This window comes from Zonotrichia albicollis, chromosome 4 (genome assembly GCF_047830755.1).
Source record: "Zonotrichia albicollis isolate bZonAlb1 chromosome 4, bZonAlb1.hap1, whole genome shotgun sequence".
Classification (NCBI taxonomy): Eukaryota; Metazoa; Chordata; class Aves; order Passeriformes; family Passerellidae; genus Zonotrichia; species Zonotrichia albicollis.
This window is the reverse complement of record NC_133822.1, coordinates 1,309,474-1,319,405: the sequence shown is the minus strand read 5'-3', so window position 1 is coordinate 1,319,405 and position 9,932 is coordinate 1,309,474. Positions and strand designations below refer to the sequence as shown.

General features: G+C 56.4%; 1 protein-coding gene across 1 annotated transcript in view; it reads right to left on the bottom strand.

Annotated features, from left to right (window-relative positions):
- Positions 1-3,016: 3,016 nt before the first annotated feature.
- The window catches only part of NRF1 (nuclear respiratory factor 1), a 53,019-nt gene continuing 46,103 nt past the window's right edge, over positions 3,017-9,932 (bottom strand). The window contains exon 11 of the mRNA XM_074540334.1: positions 3,017-4,635. Coding sequence (XP_074396435.1) covers positions 4,472-4,635 — 164 coding nt within the window. The 3' untranslated portion in view covers positions 3,017-4,471. The remainder of the gene's footprint in view (positions 4,636-9,932) is intronic.

The window sequence follows — 9,932 nt, the reverse complement described above, 5'->3', positions numbered from 1 at the left end:
CAGCCCCTGTTCCCATATCCAGCCCCTGCTCCTGGATCCCACCCCTGCTCCTGGATCCCACCCCTGCTCCTGGATCCAACCCCTGTTCCCATATCCAGCCCCTGTTCCCATATCCAGCCCCTGTTCCCATATCCAGCCCCTGCTCCTGGATCCAACCCCTGCTCCTGGATCCAGCCCCTGCTCCTGGATCCCACCCCACGCCAGCCCCATGCAGGGGGGAAACTGAGGCCCGTTTGAAGCAGCAGCGGGCGGTGGCAGCTGCCCCGTGTCCCCTGCCTGTCCCCAGGTGTGGCACAGGGATGGTGGCAGCTCCCAGGGACAGGGGGATGAGGGGAGGGGGCTGGGGCCGTGCTGGGTGGGGGCTGTGCCCACCCCTGTGCTGGATGTGCAGGGAATGTAGGGCAGCGCTGGTGATTACGGAGCTTTCGGCATTAGCCCACGGAGATTGGATCACGCTGGATTAGGGCAGGCTCCAATCATCCTGCCGGGCTGGGGGCAGGGAGGGACGGACAGACGGACGGGTGGGGGTCCCCATGGCCCTGCTGGGGGTGGTGGGGGCTGTGGGGGCACAGGGTGTCCGTGTGTCTGTCTGGTCGTTCGTCCGTCTGCTCGTCCAGGTAACAAACGCCCAACGTGTGTGCATTCCTGCAGCCACATCCACTGGCTGTACTGACACCCTTCCCCTGTCTGTCTGTCTGTCTGTCCAGGTGTGGAATCATCCATCCATCCATCCATCCATCCATCCATCATCCATCCATCCATCCATCATCCATCCATCCATCCATCCATCCATCCATCCATCATCCATCCATCCATCCATCCATCCATCCATCATCCATCCATCCATCCATCCATCCATCCATCCATCCATCCATCATCCATCCATCATCCATCCATCCATCATCCATCCATCCATCCATCCATCCATCCATCATCCATCCATCCATCCATCCATCCATCATCCATCCATCCATCCATCATCCATCCATCCATCCATCCATCCATCCATCATCCATCCATCCATCCATCCATCCATCATCCATCCATCCATCCATCATCCATCCATCATCCATCCATCATCCATCCATCCATCATCCATCCATCCATCCATCCATCCATCCATCATCCATCCATCATCCATCCATCCATCCATCCATCCATCCATCCATCCATCCATCCATCCATCCCTGTCTGTCTGTCTGTCTGTCTGTCCATCCCTCCCTCCCCCAGTGCTGATTTAACCCCACCCTCGCTCAGAGCGGGCCCTGCCCTGCCGGGGGAGGATTTTGGGGGGGTGAGGGCCTCCCCAGCCCCACCCCTGACCACACCCCCAGGAGCTCCGCCCCTCCCCAGAGGCCCCGCCCCAAGGTGCAGCCGGTCCCACCAGCACCAGCATTCCCAGGGTCAGCATTCCCAGTGTCAGCATTCCCAATTCCAGCATTCCCAATACCAGCATTCCCAGGATCTGCTCCCTCTGGGGGAGCCCCCCAGGACCCCCCCTCATCCTGGCCCTTCCCAGCTGCAGCAGCCGGGCTCATCCTGAGCGTCCACCTGCATTTTTGGGGTAAAATCCTCCAATTTGGGGCCACATTTTGCAATTCAGGGCCCTCCCTGGGCACAGCAGTTGTGGGATGGGGGGGTAGAGGCAGAAAATCCACACAAAGACCCCCCCAATGCCAGGGGGCAGGGAATGGGTGCAGGGCCCCCAGTCTGTTCCAGTACGGGATGGAGGTTACTGGTGCAGGGCCATCCCCCCCAGTCTCTCCCAGTTTGGGGTTGGGGTTACTGGTGCAGGGTGCAACCCCAGTATGGGATGGAGGTTACTGGTGCAGCCCCACCAGTCTCTCCCAGTACAGGATGGAGGTTACTGGTGCAGGGCCATCCCCCCCAGTCTCTCCCAGTTTGGGGGTTGAGGTTACTGGTGCAGGCTCCAGCCCCCCCAGTCTCTCCCACTTTGGGGGTTGAGGTTACTGGTGCAGGCTCCAGCCCCACCAGTCTCTCCCAGTTTGGGCTGGGGGCTGCAGAGCTGCCCCAGCAGGGGCCCTGCTGCTGATTAAGGCCGATTAATGAAGATTAAACCCTCCCAGCAGCGTCTGCCAGCCCGAGCCGCCTCCCCCGGCCCTGCTGCTGCACCCTTGGGGCCATGGCATGTCCTGGGGTCCCCAGAGGTCCCCAAAGCCCCAGGTCACCCTCCCAGCACCTTCCACGTGCCCGGGATCCGCGCCAGCTCCTGGGAATTGCTGGCAGCATCCCCAGGGAAGCAGCCCCGCTGCTCCTTCCCTCCCTCTCTTTGTCCTTCCAGCTCCTCCTGCTCTTCCTCCCACCCAGGAGCCCTGCAGGATTCCCTGGATCCAGAACCATCCTTCAATAAAGCTGCTGAAACCCATCCCTGCGTTTCCTGCCTCCTCCTTGGGTTTGCATCCCAAAAAACCATCGGCCCTGGGGGTGAGACGGGGCTGGAAATGGGGGAATTCACCCCAAAAGGCAGCTCAGCACGGGGGGATGCTCCAGCAGCCCCAAGGTTGATGCTGGAAGATGAAAATGAGATAAATTGCACCAAAAAGAGGATTAAAGCCCAAAACCATCACCATGAGGTGATGCTCAGCTTCTCCTCCCCAGCCCCAACACGGGAGGGGCCAAAGCCCAAAACCCACCAGGAAGGGAGGGATGGCAAATATTCCCAAATATTCCCCAAAGTCCCCCCAAAACAGGAGAGTTGGACACCCGGGTAGACACATTTGTAACAATTTATTGAATGAGGCAATAATAGACACTGGGAAAACAAGGGGGGGGTCCATGCTCTGCTATTTGCCTGGTTTTTGTCTTTTTATTTTTGGGGGGGGTGGGAGGACTAAAAGAACCTCATTTCATCGCCAAAGAAACACTGACTTGGAAAGCCACCGACATCTTCACAACGACGATAAAAAAATAATCATTAGAAAAAGAACCAAACCCAAAAAACGTCATGGATTGGAGAACCAGGACTGTCTCTATGGAAAGATCTCCCTCCCCTCGGAAAAAGGACCCAAGAACTGTATACAAAGAACATTGGATAGGTTTGTTTTTTGTGGGTTTTTGTTTTTTTTTTCCCCCATATAAAACAAGTAAATACAAGAATCTGAAAACTCCCTCGAAGGCAGAGCGAGGCGTGGAGAACTTGAACGGCCACGTGGAAATGAGAATAAAAAACCCCCCAAAATAACCCCAAAAATGAAATCCCACGGGAAGTGCTTGCAGGGGGGGGGGAAGGGGCTTGGTTGGGCACCAGGGTTTGGCCCATTGGGGATGCTGAGTAAAATCTGCCCCCCAAAAACACCCCCAGCCCACCCCAAAGGCTTTTGGAACCCTCCTGGGAAGGATTTTGGGGTTGAAACCGTGCTGGGAGAGGCAGAGGGGCCCCCAAAGGGAAGGGTCTCGCTCGCATCCCCCTCAGGCAAAGCTTTTCCTGTGGGATCTGCAGGGCAGAGGAGGGGCTGGGAATGGGGCGAGCCCCAGGCGGCTCCTTCGGAGGGAAATCCCGGGAATGTGGTGGGAGAAAAGGGGGGGACACAGCCAGAGCCCCTTGAGAGGCGCTTCCGCTCCAGTCTAGAGCCACGAAATAATAATAACAATAACAACAACATCAACAATAATAATAATAATAAAGGAAAAAAAAAAAAAAAACAACCCCGAGGATGTAAAATGGCAGGTACGAGAGCAGAGAAGTAGGAACGGGTCTCCAGTGTGCACCAAGGGAGCCCAGCGGGCGCGGATCCTGCACAGGCTCCTGGAAGAGCATCATCCATCCCAAGGGAGGTCTCATCCACCCCCCTGCAGTCACACATGCATTTCATTTTTTTTAATTTTTTTTTTTCTTCCTTCCCAGGAGTCTTTTTTTTTTATTTTTTTTTTCCCCAAGCTTTTTTTTTTTTGTTGTTTTTTTCCTTTTGTGGTTTGTTGGGTTTTTTTGTTGTTTTTTTTTTTTTTTCTGTTTTGTTTGTGTATCCAGGGTGGGTTTTTCGGAATATAAAAGTCCATATTAAAATCTTTGATACCTAATTTGCTGTCGAGGTCGGTGCTGGCCGAGGGTGTCCGTGCTGCCCCCCAGCCTCCTCCTGCTCGATCCCACGTGGGGGAAAACGGGGCACCAAGGGTCGCTTTATTTTGATTTTCCTTTTCTTTCCAACCTCCTCAGAATCAAAGTCCCGTCACAATTTGGCTTCCTCCGAGAGCAGAGTGGCGCTAGAAAAATGCACTTTACACACATCCTCTGCCAGGATTTGGTTGTTTTTTTTGTGGTTTTTTTTTTTTCCTAGTTTTCTCGATTTAAAAAAAAAAAAAAAAAGAGGAAAAAAAATTAAAAATAAAATTTAAAAAAAAAAGTTTTGCTTCCAAAGCCGAGAGACTCAAAATGCCACCTGATTGCATCTCTGGAGAGGCGTAAAAATTCTGCAGAGGAGGAGGCTGGGCAGGGCCGGGGGCTGCTCCGGGGTCACTGGTCCAGGGTCACCACCTCCACGGCCTGGCCGTCCATGGTGACGGCCGTGTCGGCGATGCGCGTGGTCACCGGCGCCATGGCCACCTGCACCGGGCCGTTCCCCTGCGCCAGGCTGGTCACCACCGTCTGGTACATGCTCACCGGGATCTGCACCAGCCCTGCGGACAAACGGACACCGGCGGTCAGGAGGGGGCACAGAGCCATGGGAGGTGCCCATGGTGTGGGGACAGAGCCATGGGAGGTGCCCACGGTGAGGGGACAGAGCCATGGGAGGTGCCCATGGTGTGGGCACAGAGCCATGGGAGGTGCCCATGGTGTGGGGACAGAGCTGCGGGAGGTGCCCATGGTGTGGGGACAGAGCCATGGGAGGTGCCCATGGTGTGGGGACAGAGCCACGGGAGGTGCCCAGGGGGCTGCTCTGGGAGGCTCCTTGGAGCTCTCCCACCTAGAGCGGGGTTCTCAGCCCTGAGAGCGCCTGGAGCTGATGGGGTGAGCCCAGAGGAGGCCCCAGAGCTGCTCCAGGGCTGGAGCCAGGCTGGGAATGTTCCCTGGAGCAGGGAGGGATCCAGGGAGAGCTGGGAATGTTCCCTGGAGCAGGGAGGGATCCAGGGAGAGCTGGGAATGTTCCCTGGAGCAGGGAGGGATCCAGGAGAGCTGGGAATGTTCCCTGGAGCAGGGAGGGATCCAGGGAGAGCTGGGAATGTTCCCTGGAGCAGGGAGGGATCCAGGAGAGCTGGGAATGTTCCCTGGAGCAGGGAGGGATCCAGGGAGAGCTGGGAATGTTCCCCTGGAGCAGGGAGGGATCTGAGAGAGCTGGGAATGTTCCCTGGAGCAGGGAGGGATCTGAGAGAGCTGGGAATGTTCCCTGGAGCAGGGAGGGATCTGAGAGAGCTGGGAATGTTCCCCTGGAGCAGGGAGGGATCTGAGAGAGCTGGGAATGTTCCCCTGGAGCAGGGAGGGATCCAGGAGAGCTGGGAATGTTCCCTGGAGCAGGGAGGGATCCAGGAGAGCTGGGAATGTTCCCTGGAGCAGGGAGGGATCCAGGGAGAGCTGGGAATGTTCCCTGGAGCAGGGAGGGATCCAGGCAGAGCTGCCAGCACAGGGCAGGGCCTGCAGGGGCTCCAGGAGAGCTGCAGAGGGACTGGGGACAAGGCCTGCAGGGACAGCACCCAGGGAATGGCTCCCACTGCCAGAGGGCAGCCATGGGTGGCATCTTGGCAATGAGCAATTCCTGCCTGGGCTGGCATTGCCAGAGCAGCTGGGGCTGCCCCTGATCCCTGCAGTGCCCAAGGCTGGACGGGGTTTGGAGCACCCTGGGATATTTGAAGGTGTCTCTGCCATGGTTTGGGTTGGAACTGGATGATCTTTAAAGTTCCTTCCAGCCCAAACCATGCCATGACTCTGTCCATGAAAAGCAGCAATCAGGAAGGAACTTTAGGACTTTAGAACTTGAGGAAGTGCCCCCAGCTGTGCCCAGGCTGGGTGGATCTGCCCTCCCTGGAGCCAGCGGGATGGAACAGGGATGGGATGGGGCTGAGATGGGTGGCAGCACCTTGGGGCCCACACCCCGGGGCTGTGCAGCTCCAGGGAGGGAATAAGGACGAGGAGCAAAGAAATAACATCATTTCTGGAGGAGGAACCCAGCCCAGCCACGTTTGGGGTGGTACAGAGGGAGCTGCTCAGCCAAACCCATCAGGCCGAGCTTTCCTGGAGCAGGGACTGCTCCCACCCACCCCACAGCCCACCAGGGATCCCCCATGGTGAGGAACACACTCCCCACGGGTTTTCCACTTGATATGCCCAGAATTGGGAACGGTGGGGCTGAGGAAGGGATAAATTTGGCTTCTCCCATCCCCTGTAACTCTGCAGGTCACCCCACCGGTGACACGTGAGAGGATCCCATTGCTGTGCATCCATGAACCCCATTACAACCCTCTCCAACACAATTCCCTTCCTCCTGCTCCCTCCCCACCCCAGCCAGGCCCTTCTGCCCTCACAGGGAAAGGGCAGCAAGCCCTGGCACTGCCCCAGGCCCTCACAGCGTGTGTGTGACACACAGAACACAGACAGGAAAGCAATCCCCCTTTCCCAGCCCTTCCCCAACCACGGATGGGTCCAGCAAAGTAGGAGCAGCTTTTCCCAAGGCTGCAGGAATGGATCAGAGGCCTCCAGGCTGAGGATGGAGCTGGCAAAGCTTCGGGCTGGCAGGAAAACGCCGCAGTGCCAAAGGTGAGTCCTGGTGAGCCAGGAAACACCAACCAAGGTGACAACAAAACAACGAGGCCCCTGAGGGTCACTGTGATGTGAATGGTGGAAAGAGGTGCAAAAAACAGCAAAGAGCCCTCAACAGAGCTGGGCAGGCCAGGGGGATGGCAAATCCTGCAGGCTGGCAGGAGAAACTCCATCATTCCATTCTGGTGTTATCCCTGTGCCCACCTCCACCTCTGGCTTGGCCAAGGGGCATTTGGACAAGCGAGATCATTTAGACATTTCAGAAACTACCCACAGCTCTGCTGGGGGAAAAACCATTTTTTTGAGGTGAGCAAATGCTTCCAGCAGCAGCAGCAGCAGCAGCACGGGACGGATGGATGGGCAGCGAGGCTTTCCTGAAAAAGCAGCACAATCCCTTTGGGCTGAGGAGCAGGAACAGAGCCCTGCCCCGCCAAGGGCACCGGTTTGGTAACAGAGGCAGCTCTGTGTCCTTGGATAACTCTGTGTGCAGACAGGAAAGCTTAGGAGTTAATCGTGCTGACCAGGTGGGTGACCCCGGCGCTGCCTCCGCCCTCCCTCGGGGTCTGGGGCTGGGAATGTTCCTGATCCCCCAACCTGAGGGGTCCCAGCCCAGCCAAGGAGCTGCTTCCCTGCTTGGCCGCTCAGCACCAGCTCCCACAGGGGCACAGAGGCAGGAGGAGGCTCCCAGCTCCCTCTGGTCAGTGGGAATTTCAGGAAGAGCAGAAATGAGCAAGCAGAGCTCAGGCTCAGCCCTGCTGAAGGAAATCTCCGGGCAGACCCCTGGGGGAACACAGCACATCCCAGTTTAGGCAGGAGCTGGAGCTCTGGCCTGGCATGCACCTCAAATCCCCGCTCCAGACCAACAAGCCAACTAAGCCCTTTGGGTGATGGGTTGTAAACCCAGAGGAGATCAAGCACGGACAGCCCAGGGAGCAGAGCCACCACCACCACCCTGTGGGACACACAGCACACGATGCTCGAGCTGCCCAAACGTGCCAAAACCGGGCACTGGAGAGGCCTGGGCGGTGTTTGGGAAGGGTGAGTTGGTTCAGCCAGGGCTTGGCCCAGCCTGGGCAGCTCTGGGAGCTCCGGGAAGTCTGGGTGAGAGGCGGCGGGCGCGGATGGATCCCGCTCTGCTCCGCGCGGGATTAGCGCAAATCGCCTCAGAGGATGACGTGGTGGCCCTTCCTGCCAGGGGTGGTGACAAACCAGAGCAGAGAGGGCTGCAAAGTCTGCTGTGCATTAGAGCAGGGCTGATCGCCCTTGGGAGAGAGACGATTAGAGCACTGAGATGCTGTAATCAGGTCTGGGATTGGCCCCGCGCTGCATCTGCTCAGACCTGCGCCCTGATTAGCCCTAATCTAGCTGGCATATGTTAATCTAAAGCATGGATTTCAGACCCTTTCAATTGTATTAAAAACAGGAAATCCATTAGACAAAAAAAAAAAAAACCCAAACCCAACCAGCCCCAAACCAACTTCTTGAATATTTAGGAAATATATTTGTGCACAGAAAGTGGAGCGGGGCTGTGAGGAACGGGGCAGGCAGGGGATGGGAGCCCACTGGAACTCCTGCCTGGCAGGGACAGCAGCAGAGGGCACGGAGCACACACAGAGCAGCACAGACCGTGCCCACGGGCTCCCAGGGAGAGGCAGCCAGGCTGTGCCTTTGCTTCCCCACCATGGAGCCCCCAAAAAGCCCCTCCTGTCCTCAGCAGGGGTGAGGAGCCAGCTCCAGGCACCTGGGGATGGTGGGAACTGCTCAGCACTTGAGGGAAGAGCCCAAGAGTGGAGATGTCCCCTGAGGGGAGTTGATGGCTCTGCAGGTTGAGATGTCCCAAGGACAATGCTGGGATGGAGGAGGAGTGGGGAGACAACTCTGGGGTCATGAAGCAGCACAGAACTATTGCTCTTGGCAGTTCATCTATGGCACAAAATGGAAAATGCACAAGGACTTGAGCCATCACCTTGGAGCCCCTCAGAGAGCACAGGACATTTGGTTTGGAGCAAGGCAAAATGATGAAAACCCAGATGAAAGCCCAGATGAAAACCCTGATGAAAACCAGATGAAAACCCCGATGAAAACCCCGATGAAAACCCAGAGCCTCGACTGCTGCTGCCATTGGGATCCTTGGCTCCAGAGGCCAAGGCTGACTCTCTGTGCTCTGGTTTCCTGGGCACCAAAGGCACAAATGCTGCAAGCTGTGAGCGCTGCAGGGTCAGGAGTGAGCAACCTCAGCAGTCCCTCAGCCCCTGTTTCAGCACCAAACAGAAAAGGCTCAAAAAGGGGAGTTTTCCACTGGACTTTCTTGGCTGTTGATGTCCAGCTCCTCCTCCAGAGGAGTTTGTTCCCATCAGCACTGGGGGAAACCATCCTGCTGATGGTGGCAGATGCTCCTGCACCTGCTCCTTCCCCTGCTCCGGAGGCAGGGCTGAGGAATCCAGCTGAGATTCCTGGGCTCAGGAATGCACGGCAGGGCAGCAGACACCACCTCATCACCAGCTCCCTGCAGAGCCAAGGTGACTTCTGAAGGTGTGATGGAAGAATTCTTGTCAATGATTCAGAATGAGCAGATTTTAATACACAAAAAAACCCCCGAAATCAAGCCAGAAGACCTCCAAAAAATGAAATTATTGCCTTTAGTAGGCAGCACAATGAAAGGGCATGCTTTGGTCTGCATTCCCAGGTGTAAAACATCAAGGCTGATGCAGGTAAGTAGGAATAATCATCTTTTCTGATTGTTTTTCCCTCATTAAGACATGAGCTTGAGGTGCAGCATGGAAACCTGCACTTAGGAGGTGGAAAAATCCCAGATGGCAGCTGAAATAAGGCTGGTGAAGCTCTGGAGCAGAGTCTCCATCACTGGAGGTGTTTTAGAGAAGGGAGACTGAGGCTGGCTCAGGGAAGGGGATGGTTCTACAGAATCGTGGAGCAAAACCCATTGCTGTCCTCACCACTTCTGGCCACCACCTGGAGTGTCACTGCCAACACTGCTCAGCACAAACGTTAAAATGCCCCACAACTGATTTTTATTTGATGTTTCCTCTGACTGGGAGCTTGGTTTGTGAAGATTTCAATAAAATATCCTGTTGAGCACCTCCCTTCTGGGGAACTGACTGAGAGGCCTTCAGGAGGTGGAGGAGGGGGACAATCAGTGGGCACCAGGGTGTATTTCCAGGGAGATAAACCCATTTCTGACCAGGTCCAGCCACAGCAGCTTGAA